This window comes from Lissotriton vulgaris, chromosome 7 (assembly GCF_964263255.1).
Source record: "Lissotriton vulgaris chromosome 7, aLisVul1.2, whole genome shotgun sequence".
In the NCBI taxonomy this organism is placed as follows: domain Eukaryota; kingdom Metazoa; phylum Chordata; class Amphibia; order Caudata; family Salamandridae; genus Lissotriton; species Lissotriton vulgaris.
Window position 1 is genome coordinate 1,337,333,746 of NC_141695.1, and position 26,971 is coordinate 1,337,360,716.

A 26,971-nucleotide genomic window follows, 5' to 3' on the forward strand; every position below is an offset into this window, starting at 1 on the left:
GGGTGCAGCGCTTAAAGCACACACATGCACCAATGCAAAGTCAATGGTGCGTAAAAGTTATCGAGTTACTGTTTTAAGAGTCTTCCGACTGACCTAGAAGGACACAACTTTAGACATAGACACTAGAGGTGTATACCAGTACAGGAGCACCGGCGTTCATGAGTTACCTCACCCACAGGAAGCGGGTGCACAGGGCAAAGTAGTGTTGGCTTTCGTCGTGTTGATCTATGGAGCCTGGAGATGAAGATGCTGCAGGCGGCCAGAAGAGAAGTGTCCGGTGCGATCCAAGGGTGGAACGAAGAGGAAGAGTACCTGAAAGCAGAGGGGACAGAGTCTGGGTCACTCAGCAGTGACCAGGGTGGAACCAGGAAGGAACCAGGCAATGTCGGGCACAATCAGGTGGTTGTCGTGAAACTTGTCTCCGCTGTCACGTGGACTCTGGGGCACCGAGGATGTCCAGGAGTGGATCACGAGCTGTCCCACGCAGGTTCTCGCTGTCGGCGGTGTCGGCTTCCGGATTAAAGCAAACAACCCTTGGCAAGCGCAACCCACGCAGGATTCGAAGATCGCTTCCTACTCGGACCAGGAGGGTCAGAGCGGGTGCTTCTTTTCAGGGGAGCGAGGGCCAGTCCAAAGCAACCGGACTGGCAGGTCAAATTCAAAGGTTCGTCTGTACTGGGGCCGCTAGCCAACGGGCAAGCGACCCGACTAACGTGTTGAGCCAAAAGATGCAGAAGGGCCCCACGCAGCACTCGGTGAGTGTAGAGGGGTGAGCTTTGGTGCAACAGTGGCTCGGGGCTGGGGCTTCTCAAACCCCAATGCACAGCTTCGAGGGAGCCTCGGAAGCTGCACGGTCAGTGCCTAGGGTCTTTCCAAGATGGCCGGCCCCACGCTTCAGGTCGCCTCCACGGGTCTCAGCTCTGCAGGGACTGTGGATCGGGCTGTTAGAAGGCAGGCTTGTTGGGTCTTGTCGGTCTCTGTCGCTCGAGTTCCAGCGGGAACTGCAAAAAAGCAAACGTCGAAGTGCTGGATGGTGCCTGTTTGCACAGGGTGGTCACTCCTTGACCACAAGGGAGATTCTTCAGTCTTCTACGTCGAGTAGGATGCCGAAGGGTCCAGAGTTTCGTTTCATAGGTTTCAGTCAGGATAATCTGAGTGTGTTGGCACTGCTCCCATTCTTATACCAATCTAGAGGGCTGGATTACCTGCTAGGTCCCGCCTATGGGTGGGACCCAGGAAGGGGGTGGTTACACCCCTTTCCCTTTGTTCAGGGTCGCGCTGGGACTGGGGCTGGTGTGCCCCAGAACCGGTTTGACCGGATTATGCAAGGGGAAGCCTTGAGCACCCCAGGCACTGTCTAGTTTCTTTCAGCCCTCCCTGCCCCAATACACTATCTCCTGTCTGGGGTGGTGTAGCACCTCCCAGCAACAGGAAACCCTTTGTCCAGGCCTCCTCTGCCAAGTGTCGGTCATCAGCAGGAGGTCAGACTTGTGTCGGTGGCAGCAGCATCCATTTTGTGATGCTGAGGCTCTGGTTAGGATTAACTGCGTTTTAGTAAAGTAACATGTCTTCTCCCTCTAGAAGGGTGGAATGCTATCCCCCTCAACAGGACTGTCGAGGGGATAGTATTCCAAATCGTATGACACCTTACACGACATGTTTTGATAAAGCCAAACCAAAGTTAGCACATAACCGCGATGGATTATAATGCCCTTAAGAGTATATGGTATGGCATTATCCCGGAACAGCTAAGGGAGTTGTTCCCGACAGCTGCAGACAGGCTCAGCTCATGCTAGAGCACCATCTCACGTAAAACCAAGCACTCTGCCTCCAGGGTTGATAAGGCCTGCCATAGGAGTGACTTATAGGTTTATGTGTCCAGATATAGGTTTAGATATAGGTATACTATATCTAAGCAAGGGGTGATCACACCAACTTGCCCCAGCTGAGTGATCAGTCAGTTGTGTCAATTTAAGAACCAGCCATGGGTGGCAAAAGATATGCTGCAGCCCCTGGTAGGCCTTGGATGCACCTGTGCCCTTGGCACCTATGGTGCACTATATAGGGGCTGACAAAGTGTCCAGTACCAATTTGGTTATGCACTTAGGGTGCATGGAGTCCATTTTAAGGAGAGAGCAGATAGCCTGGGGCCCTGAGTAGCAGGGAACCAGGCCAACTAAGTCAAACAAGGCAAAAAAAATCTGGGGTAACCATAGTCAGGTGTCCACCTTCCTACACAGACGCTAACTCAGTTGCACACACAATACGGTATCTTTCAATGATGAAGCGCTTTCAGGTACATGCCAGATCAACAGGCTTTGTGAATGCTTGCTTCATTTCACTTTTCTCATGCTTCATCCCTTTGTTCACCATTCTATGTTGACTGTCAGATTTGTTGCTGATAGCACAATTGCTCTTCTCAAATACCCTTCTACTTGGTTTTAAAAATTTCTATTAAGTACATTATTTTTATCATCTTTACACATTTAATGAATTGTGATATTATCTTGAGAATGAATAAATCAAGTCACAAGAAAAAATAAACTCTTAGTTAATCAAAGTGAAACTCAGATTTCAGAGGTGCAAGCATAGCACGAGGTGAGGTTTGCACTACTGGGGCTGAGCCTGTGATGAAAGATTTGAATGGGGGGAACTCAGGAGGTCAGTGGGATGGGGCTGAGTGGGCCGCTTTTCAACACTGGTACTTACGGAAAGCAGCTGGCTGCAGTTAACACCCACTTTTCCGAGATGAGGGCACCGCTGCAGACGTGTCGGCCAGATTGCTGCAGACTAACTTGCCATGGCCAGAATCCCTGGTGGGAATCCATGCCCTTGAGGTGGCCGTGTCTCCCAGTGACACCACAAACTACCAAATAAGAAAAAAATTGTCAATAACATATTATGTAATGTAACATTTTAAATAGACTGTCATTACATTTACAGACATGCACTCATGTTTGTATATTCTGCATTTTGTGTTTCATACTTTAGACACTCATATTTAGTGAGTGGTTATCCTGAAATTATGGCGTGGATCAAGCCCTTGTTTTTCTCAAAAACTATTCTATTGATTTTGAAGATTTCTGCGAAAACAAGTCATCATCATGTGTTCATTCAGTAATATAGTATTTCGCTACTCTGTGCCAATCAGGGTGCAGTAGAAGCACCATTATAGGAGGATGGGGGAGTACGCATGCCACACAACATCAAATGCTCGGTGAATAGCCCTTCAGAGTGGGAGTTCATCATTAGCGCCTTGATGCTCCTTGGAGCGATTGCTGCGCGTTATAAATGTTCACTTACATTACATTACATTACATTACATAGAGTGCAAGTGTAGAGAGCACACAGACCAGAAAGGCTTCAGCTTTTCAATCTCCCAGAGCAAGTGGCTCAAGTGCACTGGTGTTGCATCTCATCGGGGGCAATTTGGAGAGCCCTCAGGGAATGGCCTATGCAACCTTGAAGGAGTGTGGTACACTCTGTGTAGTACACAAGCTTGTATGTGTTTAAAATGGGCATTACATGGAATTTGAGCGGAATATGGTAACATAGCCTGCCATTCCTTGTTGTTATAGGCACTTTGAGACTCATCTTTTCAATTTTTATAGGTTAGTAAGTAAACACCAGCATGGTCTCGAGAGTCCTTTACGCAGCCAAGTTATCAGTTTCTTCCTGTGGCCTACTGTGTGGAGGGTCTGTAGTGTGGCATATGTAGTGGGTTTTTGACAAAGAGTTTGCCAGGTTTGATGTATTGCCAGCCATATTCTGCCATAAGTAATGAAAGCACCCATCGGGAGTTTGCATCGAGCATTCACGATTGCAAAATCCAGGTGGAAGCCAAAGAGAAGAACGTTTTTTTCCATTTTCTTTCATCCAGAAGTTGCAGATAGTATCCATTCACTTGAATTTAATCCATCTGGAGTTGTGTGTTTATATCCAAATCCAATTGTATTGATTCTTTTATCAACAAGCTATTCAGCCCAGCCAACGCGTTTCATCTATTAGGACTTTATCAGGGTTTGTATCTCCATGTGCCGTTATAGTTTCAGATGCAACACCAAACGCGGGAAATCCACAAGATGCATTTCCCGCACAGGCGCGCCGTTTAAAACAATAAAGGTCCCATGGGGAGGCCAAACAAACTGATATTAGGACATCTTCCCTCACATTTTCTGTCATGGGATGAGATATATACTACACTGTGATACCAGACACATTGAGATACCAACCCTTTTTGAATTTAATTATAAATACACAACTCCTGATGGATTAAATTCAAATAATGGATACTATTTGCAATTTCTGGATGAAACAAAAAGGTTAAAAAAAGAGTTTCTTCTCTTTGAACTTTTATCACTGGATTAAGATAAACAAATTATGATTTAGTGATTCCTAATTAGTGGGGTCACTTAAAGTTGTGCACATTAGTTTGAATGTATATATAAGCAACACATATTGGTGCGATCTTTGACGGCCTACACTGTTTGTTAGTTAGTCTTCTCCAGGAGGAGGCCGTTTTCAAACAAATGTCCCACAGAAGTCATATCAACGGGCTCCCATTGGACTACATCATGGGAGGAGATTGGTGTAGGATGGGCCATGAGGCCCAAGAACAGGGTAGCTAGAGCGTAAGCAGCCGCTGCCTTAATTTATTTCAAGGAGTTGCACAGACAGGTGACTTTTGCAATATGGGAAAAGTGCATTGTGCAGTACACCATTTTTTATCTGGTCGGCTGTGAGGCCAACCAAAAGGCAGGACACTGTAATTGGGAAGCATAGTAATATGCCCTGTAATCTGGAGCTTCAAGGAACAGTAGGAAGGAGTTGTTTGGGCCAGGCAATCTGCCGTCTCTCAGTACCCCAAATCAAATCAGGTAGTGTTACGTTGACGTCCAGAAAAGTATTATTGGGGATTATCTCCGGGAGGTTGCAAAGTGGTATAGGAAGCATGGGAGGATCACCATCTTGGCTATATGTCCCATTCATGCTATGGGTAGGGGTGTTCCAAAAGGCAACTTGGGCTTGAATTGTACATATCATAGTGCCAAGGCTGTAGTAAATCCCTCGGTGTATGGAAAAGTTTGATACCAAAGTAGTTACATGATTGTAATGCTAAGTCAAGATGATCCGGTCCAAAATCAAGCTTGTGGGGAGTTGTACCCTGCCACATTGGTAAGAGAAACTTTACTGTAGGGTTGAATTTGAGGCCTGTGAGGGCTTGAAAAGCATCTAATATATGTATAGTGCGAAACTGTCACCCTTAGGGGTATCTGGGCACTGAGATTGCCATGTCTCTGTCAAAAAGCCAGGTCTTGAGTTTTTTCCTGAAGTCCACCAGGGAGGTTGCTGTTCAGAGCTGGAGGGGAAGGTTGGTACAGGTCTTGGCAGTGATGTAGGAGAAGGAGATGCAGGCAGTGTGTGCGCGAGCAAATGAGAAGTGCAGATGTCATGTGGGTAGATGGAAGTTCAGTCGACGGCTGAAGTAGGATGGTCCTTGATTGTGTAGAGCATGTGTGAGGATCTTGAACCGGTATCTCTTCTGGATGGGGACAGTGCAGGTTTTTGGGGTGGGGTGATGTGGCTCCATTTGGGGGGGCCCAGATGAGTCTGGCTGCAGTATTCTGCTTCATCCGTTGTGTTCTAAGGAGCTGGGTGGAAATGCCAGAATAGAGAGCGTTGCCATAGTTGAGGCGTCTGGTGATGCGGGCCTGAGTGCTGGTCTTTCTGGTGTTGACTGGGATTCATCAATAGATTCTGCAGAGCATGCAATGGAGAAGGAAGCAGGAGGAATTGACTGTGTTGACTTGTCGTTTCATGGTCAGTTTGCTATTGAGGATGATGCCTAGGTTGCATGCATGGTCCATTGGTGTGGGTGTTGGTCAGAGCTCTGCTGGCCACCAGCTGTGGTCCCAAATGGTAGTATCCTTCCTGAAGATCAATAGTTCTGTATTGTCGGAGTTGAGTTTGAGGCAGTTGCCTCTCATCCAGGTGGCTATGTTGGTCATGGCATCACAGAAGTTGGTTTTGGCGTTGAAAGGGCCCTCTGTGAGTGAGAGGATTAGTTGGGTGTCGCCTGCGATGGAGATTATGTTGAGGCCATGGGATCTGATGATGTCTGCAAGGGGTGTCATGTAGGTGATGAGCAGGGTGGGGCTGAAGGATGATCCTTGGGGTATACCACATATGATGTCCTTGCTTTCAGAGGTTAAGGGGGGCAGCAAATGCTATGTGTCCATCCTGTAAAGAAAGAAGTGATTAATTTGAGTGCATTTTGCTGTATGCCGATGTAGAGTCTTTCGATGAGGGTGTGGTGAGAGACAGAGTCACACACAGCAGAGAGATCGAGGAGGATCAGGGCAACAGTTTCTCCACAGTCAAGAAGAGTTCTGACGTTGTCTGTAGCAGCAGTCAGCACAGTCTCAGTGCTGTGGTTGGCAGGGAATCCTGATTGTGAGGTGTTGAGTAGGTGACTTTGTCCCAGGTATTCGATGAGCTGTTGAATGATGGCTTTCTCAAGTACTTTGTCCGGGTAGTGGAGCAGGGAAATCAGATGAAATTTTTTAGATCAATGGGGTTAGCGAAGGCTTTCTTTAGGAGGGTCTCAGCTCTTCATGTTTCTAACTGTCCAGGAAGGCTGCTGTGGGGATGGAAGTGTTGATGATGCTGGTTAGTTCCGTGTTGATAGGGTTGCTTCTGAGGTTGAGGAGACGGTGGGAGCAGGGGTCAAAGGGTGACTGAGATTGGTGAGTGGAGATCAGGTGGTGATCAATATGCTGGAATGTGCTGGTTGGTTGAGATTGTTGAGGTTGCGAGCAGTGTGTTGGGGTCAAAATTGTTGTAGATGGTGGCAACCTTGCTGTGGATGTAGTCAGAGAGAGTGTTGCAAAGTCCTTGGGATGGGGATTGGTGTTCTCTGTGGCTGTCGGGATGGAGAATTCCTTGCTATTTTGAAGAGTTCCTATGTGTGGTGGAGGCAGTATCGATGCGGGCTGTGATGGCTGCTTCATGGCTTACTTGATGCTCAGGGGGTAGTTGCTGGGGACTGCTTTGCGAGCCTCTCTTTCAGAGGAGATCCTTGTGGCACACCATCGTTTCTTCAGTCAGTAGCAGTTGCGCTTGGTGGTTTAAGGTTTTGTTGTTTTTTGCTGCTTTTAACAGGTTGACTCTGTCAGCGCATTTGGTGATCCATGCGGAGACGTCTCCAGACAACCTGGTCAAGGTCTGATGAAGCTTTGGGTTGGCTGGTGCGAAGGGCCTGGGTCCATTACTTCTTGGTTACCTTGCCCCAGCTGTGTTAGGAGGATCTGTGATGCTTCGTGATGGTGTGCTGTGCACTGGAGATGGAGAAGTGCATGATGGTGTGGTTGGTCCAGGTGAGTTCTGTGACATTTTTTTTTTTTTTTTTTTTAAACAATTTTTTATTGAAGTTCTTTGGTTTCTTAAAAATCTGAGCAGTTATATACAATGTCAAAATCAAGATCAAGGCATAGGTAAAGTAACATTACATGCAGAATACAAACAAAATAAAATAAATTGAAATAAAAATAAAAATAAAAAATTATAGGGCTACTTTTTACCAAGCAAAAACAGATCCATAATTACTCAAAAAACGAATCCCAAGTCTTTTCAAATTTCCTCAGCCCTCCTATCCGTTTTGCATATAAAAATTCACTTCTAACATTTCTTATCTTTTGCAGCCATGCTTGGAGCGACGGGACCTGAGTTGATATCCAATTTTGCAGTATTAACGACCTTGCTACAGCCATTGCAATATATAACAATTTGACGGTTTGATCATCAATTTCCAGTTCGAGATCATACCCATAGAGCATCAACTTTTCATTATATAAAATCTGAATCTTACAATCAGTTTGTAGAAACTTAAATAACTCATTCCAAAAGGGTACAATTTTAGGACAGTTAACTATGGTGTGAGACCAATTAGCAGGGGAAAAATGCTGGCATCTAAAACAATTGGCAGATGTGTTAACGTACATTTTTGAGATAGCGGCTGGTGTATAATATAGCAGCCATTTATTCAAAAATAACATTCTTCTCCAATTAGCACCCCGTAACACTTTAAAGTTTAACTCATTTAACGTTTTCCAAACATTTACAGAGAGAACATGATATTCTTGATCTTGCCATTTTTTAATAGCTTTCGGGGTGACATCTATCTCAATTTGAAGAGCTAAACAGCGTTTCCATTCCCCTGGTTTCTTGGACCTTACGACCACAAACAAATCTTCCCATAGCTGATTCTGTAAACTAAGATTTCCTGGGTCCAGCTGTTCCAGCATTTTATAAATCATAATATAAGAACCTATTAGCAGATAATTCCCCTGAATTAATAGTTGCATCTCGCACAGCTTTATCCAGACTCCATCCCCTATAAAATCTGATAAATTGTTAAAACCTCGATGATTCCATTGCATAACAATATCTGAACTTATTTTAGTCTCTGTGTATTTGAAGACATATTTCAGAGGAGTTTTAGAGTTGAAGCGTGGAAGGGAATATCTTTTAAGGATAGCATCCCGTCGTTTAAAAAACCAGTTCATGATCTTATATCGTACTAATTTTGGAGATTTCGGAATTTGCAAAACGAAGGGAGTCTGGGTATCATGACAGATAAGGTCAAAGAAGAACTTAATAAATAAACTAGGTCTTTGCGCTCCAATCTTAAAGCGCTCTAGATATTGTGCAAAATATGCACTATAATAATCTTTAATATTCGGTAGAGATAGCCCACCTTGTTTTGTATCTGTATAGAGAGTACTTAATGCTAGTCTAGCTGTTTTTTTTGCCCAGATGAAACCAGAAAATAAAGATTCTACCTTTGAAAAGAAGGCTGCAGGAAGAAAACATGGAATAGTTGCAAACAAAAAAATTAAACAGTGGAAGCACGGACATCTTAATCAGGGCCACCCGGCCCAAGATTGATAATGGCAGAGGACTCCACCTAGTAAACATTAAATGTATTTTCCGCAAAAGAGGTTCAAAATTAAGTATATATAAATCTGCGACCGAAGCCGAAAAGAAAATTCCTAAATATCTTTTTGGCCTTGGATTGATACATCCGACTAACTCTGGGTGAACATTAAGATCCTTCCCTCCACAGACTAAAATTTCGTTTTTTCTTTTATTAATCCTATAGCCACCTAAGGTTTCGAATTCCTCAAAAAGTTTTAAGGCGCAGACCTGAGATTTCATATCAGGTCTGATTAGCAGCATGATATCGTCTGCGTACATTTAAATTTTGGCCATAGTAGGAACAGGAGGGACTATATCTACAGAATTACGAATTGCTATGGCTAAAGGCTCAATAAAAAAAGCAAAAAGAGTGGGGGATAAAGGACAGCCTTGTCGAGTCTCTCGCTGAACTAAGACTGTACCTACTAAGGCCGAATTGATAATTATCTTAGCTTTAGCACCCGTGTACAAGTTTTGAATTAAATTAATAATCTGTGAGGGAATGCCAAATTGTGTCAAAATAACAAAAAGTGTGTTCCAAACCACCAAATCAAAAGCTTTTTCTGCATCAAGCAATAAAATTAAAGCATGGATCTTCTTCATCTCAAAATAATCTAAGGCTTCTACTAAAAAATGAGTGTTCGTTGCAAGTTGGCGGCTTGCAATGAATCCATTCTGATCTGGGTGTATAAGATCCGCAGCAGCCATGGAATTAAATCGCAAGGAAAGCAGTTTTGTTGTAATCTTATAATCAGTATTGAGTAAGGTAATGGGCCTATATGAATTGGGGTCTTTACGGTCTTTGCCTTTTTTAGGAAAGCTAACCACCGAGCCTTCCGTAAACGAGTTAGGAACTTGGCCCCCCTTTAACATAGAATTTAGCAACTGAAGTAGTAAGTCCGACAGGGAGTCATAGAAAACCTTAAAAAATTCGGCTGGCAGGCCATCCGGCCCACAGGCCTTGCCCATTGGTAAGTTTTTAACTACTAGTTCCAACTCAACGTTAATGAAAGGGGCTGACATTCCTTCCTGATCCTCTTGTGCTAGAGATGGTATTTCGTATTTATTTAGAAAGGTCCTAAGTTTAACTGCATCTATATCTTGGTGTTGAGTATATATCTTTTGATAATGTGACAACATTATATTACCTATTGCAGCAGTTTGTGAGGTCTCTGTGTGTGTAATCGGACATTTTAACAGATGAATCTTATTCGCAGCCGCTTGTTCTTTAGCTTGCCAAGCCAAAAGTTTACCCGTGAAATTACTTTCCTCATATATCTTCTGAGATTGTTTTAGAAACTGTTCCTCACTCTGTTTATAAAAGTTTGTACTGAGTTCACGTTTTGCTTCATTTAACTTGTTTTTCACTGTATTTGAGAGATCAGATTGACGTAATAGTGTTAAGGTAGCGATTCTATGATACAGTTGATCTCTTACTTGCTTGACAGCTCGCCATTCTGAAGCATCCTTACTAATTATAATGCCGCGAATGAAAGCTTTCAGTGAATCCCACACAATATGCAGAGGGGCAGTATCTAGATTACGTGTAATAAAGTCTGAGATCTCCACTTTTAATGTTTTAATCCACTGCTCATCCTGTAAATATGTCTTATTGAATATCCATCTTTTAGGAGTTTTTTCCACTTCTCCAGCCCCAAATTCAATCACTAACATAGCATGATCTGAGAACCCATTATGCATCAACTTTTGAAAGGAAAACTCTAATTCCGTGGATGCTAGAAAGAAATCAATTCGAGATGAGGATTTATGTCTCCCTGACCAAAAGGTGAACTCTTTTTTTTGAGGATTATCTAAGCGCCAAGGGTCACAGAGATCTAGTGTAACTATATTTTGGCTTATAGATCTTCGTGATTTAGGCTTAAGTTGTTTTTTAGTGAGCACAGTTGAATCCAATTTTACATCCATCAGAATATTGAAGTCTCCTCCAATCACAATATCCCCCCTAATCATGTAGAGTGATTGAAATAATTCATCATACTTCTGACTCGAGTCATCCACTGGGGCATAAAAAGAGACAAAAGTAATAGGCTTACATCTGCCACTCACCACGCATGACACCCAACACCATCGTCCCTCCCTATCTTCTTCAGTTTGAAGAATCTCAGTATCCATATTACGATTTAAAAAAATAGCCACCCCTCGAAGAGATTCTGAGGCACATGAAAACCCTCGATACGATGCCCAAGTTTTAAACATGGAAAAATTCTCGATTTTTGTATCAGGAATATGGGTTTCTTGCAACATAACAATAGATGGATTCTCCGTTCTAATCCAGGACTCAATAGCACGCATTTTTTTTTATTATTCAGTCCGTTAACATTAAACGAAATTATCTTTAAACCTCTACTAGTCATTGTAAAGAAAGTACTTCATACTTTTTAGCATAAATAATTCCTTCATTATCACCCTTAAGCCAATCTTCCAAAAACGTACGACCTCACCCAAAGAAACTTCAATATTTTCATTTTTTCTCCCCCCCCTCACCCTTACCTTGTGGCCCTGCTCTCTCCCTACCTCTCCTTTCCACGCTAGCCACCCGGTACTAACCCCTATCTTGGAGGTGCCTTGTGATTGCACCTCTTACCCCGTGATATCCTTGTTCCTCCCTACCCCTCCATCACCCCTAACCATGTAAACACATAGGAGAACACACAATTTAAGCTGACAAGCTAATATTTAAGCTAATATCATATTAACTCTGTGATATCTTATCCAAAAGTCCCCTTGCTTCATCCACCTCCGTGAACATATAGTGAGTTCTGTGACATGGCTGAATTTGATTCTGTTGCTGGAGGGGAAGATGGAGTTAAGTGGGTGTCCGAATTTATGCATGGGTTCGGTGACCAGTTGGGTGAGGCCAATGCTGTTCACGTTCTCCAGGACAGTGATGGAGTTGTCATTGTTGGGTCATCGTCATGGAAAGGAAGAAACATAGAAATAACAACATATTGTCTGCATATAAGGAGATGGCTTGCAGGGTATCCCCCAGTGGTATTCCCTAGGCTCCCCCATCAATCCTAATTTGATCCCCAAAGGCTCTACTGCCAGGATGCAGAAAAGAAGGAAAGGGGAGACCCCTATCTGGTTCTGCAGGCAATCGCAAATTGTACAGCGATATGGTGGCCAGTCTTGATCTGGGCTAAGGGAGAGAAGTTTAGCAACTGGACCCACTGTAGCATCCAGGCACAAGCATATAGCATTTCAATACTGTCAGCATATATTCCGCCTCAGTGTGTCAAACACCTGCTCTAGGTCAATGGAGATACATGCCGCCTCCGACCATGCACGCAAGGCTCCTTCCATGACATGATATAAGCAACGTATGTTGAGGGAGGTACTGTGCCGGGGTACAAACCCGTTTTGATCGGGATAGATTAGGGACGTAAGGTGTTGGAGGAGGTGGCCAGCCAGAATTTTGCTTAGGATCTTATAATCCATATGGAGAATGGATAATGGCCAATAAGGGGTGATGGTTGTGGGTCCATGATTGTGTTTAGGTATGGAAGCCACAATTGACTTTCTCTTGGTAGGAGGATAGAAACCCAGATGCAGGGCTTCAGCAAACAGAGTTTCTAGGCATGGTGCAAGAAGGGCCTCGTATGTGGGATAAAACTGAACAGGTAGGCCACCCAACCCATGAGTTTTTGCATGAGCCATGGCACATATTGCCTGGCAGATTTTGTGTGCAGTGATAGGTGATTCAAACAATTCAATGTCATCCGGGGGTGTAGGGTCCTGGTTATACCCTCTAGAAAATTATGAAAAGCTAATGGTCTAAGGGGGGACCTGCTGTGACAGTTTCTTGCAATATCACACAAACATCGCATTGATGTAATTTTGGGTAAATGCTAGTGAACCAGAGATGTCTCTAACAGAGTTTATAGAGGAGAACATGCCATGGGGACAAGTTAGTCACACTAGCTATCTGCGTGGTCTATTGGTCTCAGTGTGGGTTCTTGCTGCGTAGGCAGCCGCCTCTAGACATCTGAACTCATTCATAAGGTTGGCATGCTCGCCTCTCGTACATACTAACTGGTCAGGGAGTTCAGGGGCATTGATCAATTTGTTTGCAAGATCCCGCAATGCTGCCTCATTTCACTTAAAGTTGGCTGACAGACATGTGTGTACCAATTGTAGTGCGCAGGGTGGTTCCACATATGACCTCCTTGCATGCTTCTTATCAATTGCTCTGGTCGAGGCCAAGCCTGAGGGTTCCTGAAAGTATTGCAGTGACTACCAGCAGAGTTTCTCGAAACACTTTGTCTTCTAGCCACAAGGGCTGCATCCACCAGGTAGGCACGGGTAGGTACTCTCCGAGGCAAGGTTTAACATTAGCGGGTTATGATCTGATAGGGTTTTACTGAGATAGTCTATGTGAAAGACTTTATTTGTAAAGAGGTGGTGCAGACCAGGCATTCTAGGTGGACATGTAGAATATGGGAGGTGAATAGAATAATTATTTCTTTGCTTGTGGGTGCCGTGCTCACCATGCATCTGTGAGATCCCAATGGTGGAGCTAGTCAGCTAGGGCTGCAGAGTTTAGTATGGTAGTGTGGCTCAATAAGGGGGGGTTTATTGGTCAAGTGTAATGTTTAGAATAGTATTAAAATCACCACTAGAAGAGAATTAAAAACACCATCCAGGATCCAATCAAGGCCAACAGAGAACACAAGTTGAGTGAAGAGAGAGGTCCAGTAGCGTGGTTGATCCGAATAAGGGACATAGATAGTTCCCTAGACCACAGGACGGCCATCAAGGTACTCTCAAAACAGTGCAAACCTGCCCTCTGGATCAATCCGATTGTCCTCTAGTAGGATAGGAAAGGAGTTCTTCTGTGAATCCAGATAGTGGCACTCTGTGGAAAAGAGTTGTATGTGGTACAAATAATTTATTCCTGCCATTTGCACTGGAGTGCCAGGACTGCTGCATTATTTAAGTGCCTTTCGTAGAGGAAGGCTATTTTAATCCTGTGATGGACCTGGTGCTCCCAGATGTGATATTGCTTTCTCCCGAAGCTTACATCCCAAAGCTAGCCAGAAATTACTCTCCTTCACTCAGGAACACAGATTTATAGATATCTGCAATCAGGGGAGTATGCATAGCCAAGCAGTCAAGGGTGCTTAAATCCATATGACATCCTTTAGGGTATTTAGAACAAGACATCCGCGACACCGCACTCTTGTACTATCACAACGTGGGGTCTGAACACCTAGCCACTCTAAGAGGGAAAATCACCGAATATGAAGAAGAAGAACACAGGGAAGCCCACTTTTTAGGCAAACACGCTAGAGCTAGACATTACGGTGAAGGGGATCGCCCAGGTAGAGTTTTAGCCAATACACTTAGAGGTACACAGACATCATCATACATTGTCAGGCTCTTGGATAACAATTCCAACCCAACGAAAGGACAACGTGCCACACTTAACCTCCTAGCTGACTTTTACGCCTCACTCTGCACCTCCACTCAGGACAGCCTGAGCTCAAACCTGCTTGACTATTTAGATTTGATTAAGCTGGTGTGGGTAGGCGAAGCGACCGCACCTTTCTTGATGAACCCTTTACCACTAAAGACATGGGGTCATATTATCAAGAAAGGGCGATTCATTATCGCCGCTTTTATCGGCAGGAAACTGCAGCTAAAGTGGCGATAATGGGCTTGATAATATGCCCTTGTGAATTCCCATAGAAGCCCAGGTTTTGGTGTTAACCTGGGCTCCTATGGGAATTCACATGGGCATATTATCAAGCCCATTATCGCCGCTTTAGCAGCAGTTTCCTGCCGATAAAAGCGTTGATAATGTATCACCCTTTCTTGATAATATGGGGCCATAGTTCAAGGTATTCATAGCATGCCAGGTGACAAAGCAACGGGGCTCAACGAGTTGACAACCTCCTTCTACAAAACATATGCCATAGAACTAGCTCTGCACCTCCTACTAATCCTGCGCAATGCCAAATGCGTGTTCCGGCATGATAATGGTGGACGTACTGAAAAAAAGAGTAGCTGGTGGGCAACCTTATTCCCAGAGGAAGATTGTATCATTGGCCCGCAGGGCAGGTGAAGGCAGTGCCTGGACAGGGGGAAGAACAAGGACTCTGTAGCAGATATATGTCTGGAGTTAAAGATCGAGAACTAGAACAAGAGAAACTCTTGCGCCTCCCAGCTGGAGTAGGTCGTACGGCCACATGCATCATTGTAAGGTTTTGCGATTCCTTATTTGCGATTTTTAGGGAATCGCAAATAAGGAACCGCAAAATGGGATGCATGATTTTAATCGCATAATATTTGCGATTCGGTTCCACGTGACAGCATCGACGGGCTGCAACGGACCCGGCTGGCGAGGCACAGGGCATCAGGTTTTGAGCGTCAGCGCGTCACCTTCAGACCGAGTCCCAGGGAGCAGACAACCACTCAGCCAACGTATCCAGGCAGGGCAGGTCACACACGGCCCCCTTGCATCTGGAACGAGCACTCCGACGTCAATTCCCCTTGTTGACACTTGACAGTGATCTGTGCATCCGATGAAAGCGCAATGTCAGCGGAACACGATCAGCTCGTTTTGATGTAGGATAGAGTCACGAATGAAAGGATAATGAAGGATAGTGTGGATGGCTCGCGGAGCTCGTTCAGAGCACGGCTATCTTGAGCCTTGGCAACCTCCGACCCAAAAGAACTCCCATTTCTTAATGGGAGCTTTTGCTGCGTGCAATGCGAAATGGGAGTTTGCGACTGCGCCATGTGCAGTTGCCTCGTTATAAGGAGTGGGGAACTGCTGACCTATGGTCGGTCGGTTCTCACTGTAACACGGTGTCGGGCGGCCAAAAGTCCACCCAACATAGTAATAGGTCGCAGTGTGCTCCTTTTTTTTACAGTTTAACGCAATCTTGTTCACTTTACACTAAAGCACTTTACAAGAGCATCAATTACATTACACAAGGTCGCATTCATGTTTTTTTTAGGCATGAAGAAAATGAGTGATTTGCCTAGAATCACTGGATGTTCAGCCGATGCCGAGACTCAAACCTGTTTCCCCTGTTTCAAAGTCCTCAGCTCTGCCTATAGCACCATATCATCCTATGTTCTCAGGGCTGCACGCTGGTGGTTGTGCTCACTGCTCTTTCTCTTTTTCCAGCCATGATACCAGAATGTAGGGTGCTGAGAACCTCAATATTGAGTCTGGTAAGGGTCAATAACAGAGGCGCTCTTAGGCATGGGAAAAGAGGGAAACTTCCAGAGCCCAATCTTACATGGGGCCCCCTAGTAAAGGAGATGGTAAAGTCTAACGGCCACATGCATCATCGGGACATTTTGCGATTCCATATTTGCGAAAAATAGGGAATCGCAAATAAGGAATCGCAAAGTGGGATGCATTAATTTATTTGCATAATTTTTGCGATTCAGTGAAAATCGCAATTTTTACCGAATCGCAAGGATTATGCGAATTCTAAATTGCGATTTTGCAATTCCCATTGATTCCTATGGGCCAAAAGGCCCATAGGAATCAACGGGAAGGCATTGACATTTTGCGAATTTCTATTTGCGATTCGCAAAATGTTAATGCATTACATGGGTGCAGGGGGGGGTCCAAATGACCCCCCCTGCACCCCTGAAATGCATTTTTAAGTGCATGTTTCACACACACATGTCCTAAGGACATGTGTGTCTGTAACATTACAGTGTTTAAAATGCAATTTTGAGCATTTTTAAACTTTTTCTGAAATTACCACGAGGTTTAACCTCGTGGTAATTTGCACCCCCTAATTGCGTATTCGCAATTAAAAATGCAATCATGCATTGCTTTTAAGGAATCGCAAATTTGCGATTCCTTAAAACCAATCGCATTTTTGGAATTCGCTAAAAATAGCGATTTTCCCAAAAATGTTTGATGCATCCAAAAAAGATATTTAGGAATCGCAAACGGACGATTTTACCGAGTCGCACCGTTTGCGACTCCTAAATACCTTGATGCATGTGGGCCTAAAATCCTTCTATGATAACGTTGCTTATAAAAACTGTGTATCTGTCTACTTTGCCAGTAGATCGGGCCTAACAGGAAATTAGGCCCACATTTACTAAGGATTTGGGACAGGCCAAAGGCACAAAAAGAGATTCAAAGCAGTGTATACTTTTGCACTGAAAGTGTTTTCTTTTCTCAGCACACAGAGCACTTTGCACTGCTTTGCACTACGTTGTGCCATGGGGGTATTATTTAGGAGTAACTTGGAAAGATTAGAGCAAGTACTCTTCATTTTTAAGGCAAAGCGTAATCTACTAAGGGCCAGATGCATCAAGCATCCATTTTGCGATTCCTTATTAGCAAAAAATAAGGAATCGCTAATAAGGAGTAGCAAAATGGAATGCATCAAGCAATCACTACAAAAATAGCGATTTCTTAGAATTCCTCAATTGCGACTCGCAAATTGCGAGTCGCAATTAATGAATACCTCCCCAATCATTCCTATGGGCCTAGAGGCCCATAGGAATGAATGGGAAGACAATCTCAATTTGCGAATCGCAGTTAGGGATTCGCAAATTGAGATTGCGAGTTCAAGGGTGCAGGGGTGTCCAAAGGACACCCTGTTGCACCCCTGAATTTGATCTGTGCACATATGTTGCGCACACACATGCCCTTATGGCATGTGTGTGCGCAACATGAAACTTTGAAAAATGCACAAAAGTGTATTTTTCAAAGTTTTTGCATATTACCATGAAGTTGTACTTCGTGGTAATTTGCGCGCCCTATTAGCGAATTCGCTATTTTTGAAACTTTCATGCATTGCATTTAAGGAATCTCAATTTGAGATTCCTTAAATGCAAACAATCGCAATTTAGCGAATTCTGCATTTGCGATTTTTTCATTTGGGATGATGCATCCCAAATGCAAAAATACCGGTCGCAAAGGGGCGGATTCAGAGAATCTGCCCCTTTGTCACCGGTTTTTAGCTTGATGCATCAGGCCCTAAGTTAGCCAGACTTGGCTTTTGTTTAAAAACATGATGTCTCCATGAAGCAAGCGCTAACATGAAGACATTTTTTCATATCTCCAAACAGTCCACACATTGCATGTCTTCTGCGCTGTACAGCACACCTACAATGTGTGAAATGTGCAAGAAGAATATAGACAAAGAATTTTCTACGTGACAAGTATGCTTCTACTATAAATCATATGTTGGACAGTACTTCACACACCTCTACACCATCGTGCAAATCCTGTACCTGGCACTAGCCAGCCTTGAGTTTCACAGTGTAGGAAAGTGAGTAGCAACAGGCCAATGTTAATAAACATGGGTCTGTGATGCTTTAGTCCCCTTACGCCACTCTGATTGCTGTGTTGTGTTGCACTAAAAAGTAATACAGGTGGCTCTTAGTGTGCCTGGCTGGCCTGCCCAGTCTTAACCATGGTACTCTCAGGCAGTTGGTGGCAATTAGATTGAAAAACAATCTTTCTGTGTCATTTCTCTCTACTTACCTCTTCTCACTTCTGCTGCCATAACACTCTCTCTTAACCTCCTACTCTGTCTCTTCTTCTCTGTGTATCTTCACACTCTCTATCATAGTTCTCTTAATCTAACCTCTCACCAGCGTCTGACTAGGATAGAAAATTGCCCAAGGCACTAAAATAAAAATACCCCCTTAGCAAATCAGATAGCTAAAAAAGTGGTCCAAATTTGCAAATAGGGCAGTTCTGAACTTGTAAAGACATGCTATATAGTTGTTTTACAAGGTGTGGGAGACTGCATGCATTTGTGCTTGCAACAGGCAATGTTTGTGGTAATTTCAGGGGAATCAACAGTAAGAACTTCCCCACTAGACAAAAGATCAGGCCCACAAACCTCCCAAAAAATAGTCCGCACACTGGCCTATGAGACAAATCTCTCGAGCACTGAATGTCCTATAAGCCAGTCTGACCTTAACTCTGCTATTCCTTATATACCTCATTCACCATTATCTCCCTCTACCTCTCTCGCATGACCTTGCCCCTTTCTCTATCACTCTGTTCCTTTATATATCATTAAATACCATCTCTTTTCCACAACTCACTGCACCTTAACTTTCTTCACCACATTCATCTCTGTACCTTACAGCTCTTTTTTCCATTTGGCATCTCTGTATCTCTCCTTCATCTACTTTACTTCTTACACAACCTCACGCCTATCTTTACCTCATCTCTCCATGTCTTTACTACCTACTCTCTTTCTGAGCCCTTTCTGAACCTGACTACTCCCTTTCATAGCTCTATCACCTTTCTCTCTCTATCTTACATCTCCCTTACTACCTCAGCTCTTTCTATCCCACCAATCTCTCTCACTACCTAACCTCTCAGTTTTCCTAGCCATTAGTTCATCACCTCACCTCTCCACTCTATCACCAACTGCTCTCTCTCTGTCTTCATCTCTCTCTGGGCCTCTCTGGACCTCCTTATTCATTTCAACTCACCCCTCAACCTCAACTTTCTCTCTTATTCGCTTTCTGTATAGACATCTCTAACTCACCATCTCTTTCTATCACAACTCTTTAAATCTGTAAAACCTCCCCTTTCTTTCTATTTTTCACGCAAGTCTCTTAACATCCTCTTTTGCAATATTCCAAATTTCTCTTTCTACTCTTCCCCATCTTCTCTTCCCCTACGCTCTTTCCTTCACTAGTTTTCTTTTTAATTTCTTCTCATTATTCTTTTTATAGCTACTATCTCTTTCTTTTTTCTCACTTCTCTCTGTCTACCACAAACCCTTGCTAGCCTTACTTACCTCTCTATAGTTCACCTCTTTATCTACATAAATTCTCTTTCTACCTCACACCATGGAGTGCTATACTCCTCTGCCTCTCTCAGTATTTCCTTCTCCCTATCTTCGTCTCTCACTACTTTATTCTAAAACCATATCTATTTCCTGCTGGTAACCTTTAAAAATGGTGGGGCATAATCCTTGGCTAGAATTCCAGGAGGCGACCCTGACTTATTCTCTACGGTTCAGAGTGTTTGGAGGGGTTCACTCATGCTCTTTTGCATTTAGTAGTACTCTTTCACTCAGTCTCATTCACTCTCATTCACACTTGCACTCACTTTTACCTACCCTAACTCACTAAGTTTCACTGACCCTGGCAATCTAATTCATTCTCACTCTGACCCACTTAGTCTCACTCATTCTCTCTTAGTCCCACTCATTTTCACTCATCCTGATACAATCTCATTGTGACTCACTCATTTGCGCTCATTCTGACTCAGTCTTCGTCATGCTGATCCACTCAGTCCCACTAATTGTGATTCACTCAATCTCATTCTGACTCACTCATTCTCAGTCTCAGTCATTCTCAGTCATTCTGACTTACTCAATCTAACTGTGACTCACTCATTGTCAGTCTTATTTAGTCTTACTCATTCTAACTGACTCACTCAGTCCACTGATTCAACCAGTATCACTCTGGCTTACTCAAACCTATTCTCATTTGTTCCCACTAAGGGCCTGATTATGATGTCAGCTGGCAAGTCTCTGACCACTGGTCGAAGACTTTACGACCGACACGCAAGGTTAAAAGTCCAACCGTTGTATTATGATGACAGCGGTCAGAGTTTAAACTGGCTGGGGATTCCGAAGCGGTTCAGACGGGTTCAAGGAGTCCGTTGCAAAGCCCGTAAAGGTGGTCACATCGTAATGCGGCCATCAGGACCTCCGACTCCTAGTCGGGCAGTCCTTCTTCTGCGTTGGTGTCGTGCAGATTTACGTCTGACCAACATCAAAATCAGGACCTTAGTCTCACTCAGACTCATTCAGTGACTCAGTCTCACTCCTTTTCACTTACACAATCTCTATCTGACTTGCCTAATTTCACTCAGTCTCATCTATTCCTAGTCACCATGACTCAAATCAGTCTAGCTGATTTTCACTCTGTCTCACTCATTCTCTGAGTCACTAAGACTAACTCAGACTTTAACTCACTCAGTCTCCCTTCGATTTACACAGTCTCACACATAGTAAAATTCAGGTATACTACCTGTCATTCTCCTGAATGTTCACTCATACTCATATTCTTACCACTCATTCGCACTCATTGACTCACTCCTTCACCTACTCTCTCTCACTTTCCCACATACATAGACACACAGACTTGCTCACGCACAACCAAGCTGTGGCCTTCTTTCCTACATTCAGCTCTTGTTCCTTGCAAAGCCTCTGCAGCTCTGCCTTTCTGAGGTTATCAATGGAAATCTACTCCAGCTGCATTATAACAAAAAGGGTTAACTGACAAAGTATCGGCCCCCAAAATATACCCATACAAAAATATTGTGACATAATTATTGATGTAAAAAAATTTGTCATGCTATATTTATCAAGTAAATCACAACAATATCCTCAAAAGTTTTCGTTGCCACTAATATTGTTGTTCAAAAGATTGTTTTTTTAAATATATATAACTTTAAATAATAAACATTAAATATATTAAATAATAACACTAATGTAATAAAAAAAATGTAAAGGTTTTTAAAAACATATTGCAATTATAATTATTTTCAAAAAGTGAAACACACACACATATATATACATCCACTAATAATTTAAATTTATATTGTAATGCAATAATTCTTTTAAATGTAATCATATGAATAAATATATATATGTACATATATTCAATAACACAAAATATTTAAAAAAACAAAACAAGTTAATTACAAATAAAAATACAAATTGCTAAAAATATAAATATATTACTTAAAAAACATTAATAATTATAAATATTATAATTTTAAATAAACAAAAACATAACAATATAAATTTAAACAATTTAAACTAGACTATAACAATTAATACATATTATATTCCCACTACAATTTAAACAACAGTAGGTAAAGTGTCAGTGCAACAGTAGGGAAAGTGTTGGATAGCGGTGGAGTAAATGTTACTATTCCCACTCCAGTCAGCGCAACAGTAAGGAAAGTGTTGTATTACAGAGGGGTAAAATTTACTATTCCCACTTCAGTCAGCGTAACAGTAGGGAAAGTGTTGGACTGCGGGGAGGTAAAATTTACTATTCCCACTTCAGTCAGTGCAACAGTAGGGAAAGTATTAGATTGCGTAGGGATAACATTTACTATTGCCACTCCAGTCAGTGCAACAGCAGGGAATGTGTTGGATTGCAGAGGGGTAAAGAACAAGTTACTTACCTTTGGTAACGCTTTTTCTGGTGGATACAGTATCTTCCTGTGGATTCCCACTTTCTGAATTACCCCTGCACCAGCATTCCACGGAAACTTGTTCTTAGCTCTCCCACGTCAACGAGTTCGTCACAATGGCACGGTTCTACTCGCAACATCGTATGATGTCACTAGAGCCATAAGAAGACTTTATCAGCGTCCTGACGTCAGTTCTACCCATTTTTCTGTGCCTTCAAGGCGAACAGGGGGACTGACAACACAATTGGAATATACACGGATATACACAATATAGAGACAAAGAAGAAAAGATTAAGAAATACAGCATTTCCTAACAATCAACACAGCATGGCAAGCAAAAGACATAGAAAAACAGCCATGTCAAAGAATAAAAAAACTTTTCGTAATACGAAGGTGAACAACAGGGAGGAGGGTGGGACGGTAGGGAATCCACAGGCAGATATGGTATCCACCAGAAAAAACATTACCGAAGGTAAGTATCTTGTTCTTCTGATGGATACATCTGCGTGAATTGAATCCCACGGCTGTCCATCTCCCGGAGGAGGGTGTCCACCTGCCTATACCAAAAAATCCTGCAGTACGGAGCGTGCAAACTACTTGGTTGTATCCAGTGGAAACTGACCCCCCTCTTATGGTCCGGTTGGTGAAGTCTCTCCTTCTCCTTGGAAGGGCGAGGGGGAGAATAGAAGTTAGGCAAGGTAATAGATTGAAATAAACAAAAAGATTCTATCGGAGCGGCACGAGGGTAGGATTGAAGTAGTGCACATTAGCGGTTACTTGACCGCGTTGAAAACCCTCGGTTTTGCCGGCTCATGAGGCACGCAATCAGAATTTGGAAAAGACCAGTGTGTCTTTTTTTCAAAAAATCTTTTTTGAATTTTTAAAGCTTCACCTCGGGCCCGCTCATGCCCTGAAGCACAAACTGACAGCTTATTTTTGCTATCGGTTTGTAGGACTCTAGGCAAACTTTAGAACTGAGTACCTTCTAGTAGGGACCATCACAGGTCCTGATGAGCAGACAGTAGGGGACTGCCTGTGAAACATGTCGACCTGGTAGGTGCCAACAGCCCTACCACACAACCCCTTTTTAACATTCCCAGCCAGAGAAGTGAATACAATTATTTTTTCCACTAGACAGGGAATTTTTAATTTTTTTACTCACATTATTAGGTCCCTACACTTCACTAATTACACTGACACTGCACTAACACATAGTCTTTCATCACTAAAATAGTGCTCCCGCGTAGTTCGTAGGTCGTAGCACGCCCCGCCCCGTAGAGGGACGGGAAGACCCCAATGATGAAGCATGACACTAAGGGATTGTTAGTGTGTGAGGGGTATTTTAAAAGCACATAGTGCCTTCATCTCACCAATCTGAGGAAGAGCCTTATACTACACTTTTAAAAATTCATAAAACCAAAAATTTAACACTTGCACTTTTTGATAGAATCTTTTTGTTTATTTGAATCTACAAGGAGGGTGATTCTATCAATTCCTCTATACTTCCTCTATTGTTTTGAAGGTAATAGATTGCCCTTGATGGAAAGGAGTGACCACCTTAGGCAGGAAAGTAGCTCTGGCCCTGAGAACCATCTTTTCTGCACGAATGGTTTAAAATAGAGGTTTAGAATTAAGAGCCTGCAGCTCACTTACCATCCTGTCTGAGGTAATAGCGTTCAGAAAGACCTTCTTAAAATAAAGAAGCCTCCACGGGCAAGAGTGAAGAGGCTCAAAAGGACAACCCATTAGGAAAGTAAGTACCAGATCCAAATCAGCCTCTGCGGCATAATGAAGGGAGTGGGAGGAAACCTATTGGTGAGCCCTTAATGAACTTCATAACAAGGGGGGACTGAAATAAAGACCTGCAAACAGAGGAAAGTCGACAAAGCCGACAAATAAGCCTTTACCTTAGCCACAGCACAACCCCGCTGAGCTAAGGAAAGAGAGAAACTGAGTACATCAAATAAACAGGCCTTTAAAGGATCAATGGAAGTCTCTCCACACCATTTCACAAACTTGGACCACCTAGAGGAATAAATAGATTTGGTGGAGTGTCTCCTGGATGATAAAATAACATCCACCACATCTGGTGGGAAAGAGAAAGAACTCAGACTGCCCCGTTCAATCTCAAGGCAAGATGGTGCAGGCTCTGGAGGTGGGGGTGTAGAACCAGCCCCAGCGACTGCGATAGGAGGTCTGCCCTGAGAGGGAGACGGAGAGGAGGGTGCGATGAGAGGTGAAGAAGGTCTGTGTACCACACCCTTCTTGGCCTATCCAGGTCGATCAATATAACTTAGGTCTGGTCTTGACGAATCTTCCTCAGAACCCGAGGAATCAAGGGTATGGGAGGAAATGCATAAAGGAGTTGCGAGCTCCAATCCAAATGAAACGCGTCCCCCAACGCTCCATGCATCAGATACTGAAGACTGCAGAACGAAGGGCAGTGCGCATTCTCTCAAGTGGCAAACAGGTCCACCCGAGGAGACCCCCACAACTTGAAGATGCAGCAAATCACCTCCGGGTGAAGCCTCCACTCGTGGTTGGCTGAGTATTGCTGACTGAGACTGCACGCACATTTAGCACCCCCGGCCAGCTGATTTGCAAACACACAAATCTGATAGCCCTTAGCCCAGGACCAGAGTCGCAGCGCCTCTCTGCAGAGACAAAACAACCCCACCCCTCCCTGTTTGTTTATGTGTCACATCGCGGTAGTGTTGTCCGTAAGGACTTGAATTGACTAACCGAGAAGAGAGGGAAGAAAGGCCTTGAGAGCCAAATGTATTGCCCGCAATTCAGAAGGGTGATGTGGAGCAACCTTTCCTCCGAAGACCTTTGACCTTTGACCTCCAGATCGTAAAACAATGGAATCATCTCCTGAATGTTGAGAATCCTCTGCGGAGGTGGAAATGCTCAGCACACAGTAGTGTCCAGTTCTGCCCCTATGAACAGGCTGCGCTGAGAGGGCACAAGGTGAGCTTTGGGTACATATATTGAGAAGCCCAAGTTGAACAACAGACAAGATGTTACCTACAAGTGATGCAGTACCATCTCTGACGACCTTGCTTTGAGCAGGTAGTCATCCAAATAAGGGAAAACCAGAATCCCTGACTTCCTGAGATGTGCTGCCACCACCACCATCACCTTCGTAAAGATCCAAGGTGTGGAAGTAAGACCGAACAGCAGGACCGCAAACTGGTAGTGTTGGGATCCTACTGTAAACCGAAGATACTTCCGATGCAACTTGAGAAATGGGATGTGGAAATATGCATCTTGCAAGTCGATCGACACCATCCAGTCTTCCTGTTGCAGTGCTAGAAGAACCTGAACTAGGGTCAGCATCTTGAATTTCTCCTGCTTGGGGTAAATATTCAAAACCCTGAGGTCCAGGATCGGTCTCAGCTGACCGTCCGACTTGGGAATCAAGAAATACCAGGAGTAGCATCCCTGACCCCTTTCCGACTCCGAAACTACCTCTAACACACCTTTCTGCAACAAAGCCAGAACTACCTGCTGCAAAAGCAGCAAATGGTCCTCTGAACACCATCCCTAGCAAGGAGGGTAAGGAGGTGGAAACTCTTGAAAAGGAAGGGCGTACCCATTTTCCAAAAGATTCAAAACCCAACGGTCCGAAGTAACCGATTTCCAATCTTGTAGAAAAAGGGACACCCGACCCCCTACAGGACCAGCATTCTCCAAGATGGGGGATCTAGAGCTGCTTTCCTGCGGTACTGGTGGTGGGAGCAGGAGAGGAGGAGGAAGATTGAAGTTGGGTAGCTCCTCGCAGACGGCCCCTATCCTTCCCTCTGTAACATTTATAGAAAGGATTCTGCTGTTGTTGCTGCTGTGACTGTTGATGGCCACGAAAGGAAAACACTTTCCCAAAGCCTCGATATCTTTTATTAACATAGCCCCATGGTTGGGACTGCAGGCCCAAGGATCTTGCAGCAGCTCTACTGTCCTTGAAACGCTGCAGTGCAGAATCAGCCTTTGCCCCAAACAGTCTTGATCCATCGAAGGGTAGATCGAGAAAAGCAGCTGAAACATCAGGAGAGAAACCTGAAGACCTAAGCCATGCATGTCTCCTGGTGGCCACCGGAGAGCCCATTACCTGGGCGACCGAGTCCGCAGTGTCCAGACCCGACTGAATAACTTGACGGGCAGCCTCTTGGGAGTCTGATAGTACCTCCAAAAAGTGAACATGATCATCATCAGGCAACTTCAGTGCTCCTTGCTTGACAGTATCCATAAGTGCATGAATGTACCTCACAAGCAAACATGTGGCGTTTGTAGACTTAAGAGCCATACCTGCGGAGGAGAACACGTTTTTGGCCGACTGTTCAAGTTTCTTCGAGTCTCTATCCCCCGGAGTAGTAGGGAAAGACCCAGCAGAGTGTTTGGAACAAGAAGCCTGAACCACCAACTTTGTGGAGAAGGATGAGCAGAAAGAAAAACTGGATCACCAGGAGCAAGCTTGTAACGCCTAGCCTCTGACCTAGAAACTGCAGGGGTAGACAAGGGCTTCGGCCACACCTCCAGATCCAGCTCTGTCAATGCCTCATTAAAAGTCATCAGAGGTTCAACAGTAGAGGAGGGGGAATGCAACATATCTGTCAATAATTCAACCTCTATATAGAAACAATGAGGGAGACAGGGAAAGCGAGGAACACTCTCTTAGTCCCCAGTTAAGGATATACAACAATAGAAGAGAGGTTACATTTATCTCAAAAGCCACAAGGACGGAGCCATGTAAAGAAAATGTTAGCCAGCCCGATTTGGGAGGATAGGAAAGCCCTCACACACCGA

General features: G+C 43.9%; 1 protein-coding gene across 1 annotated transcript in view; it reads right to left on the minus strand.

Annotated features, from left to right (window-relative positions):
- LOC147703646 (polyserase-2-like) overlaps positions 1 to 26,971 on the minus strand; it is a 1,078,318-nt gene that overhangs the window by 898,978 nt on the left and 152,369 nt on the right. The window contains exon 4 of the mRNA XM_086929536.1: positions 2,710 to 2,866. Coding sequence (XP_086785662.1) covers positions 2,710 to 2,866 — 157 coding nt within the window. The remainder of the gene's footprint in view (positions 1 to 2,709; positions 2,867 to 26,971) is intronic.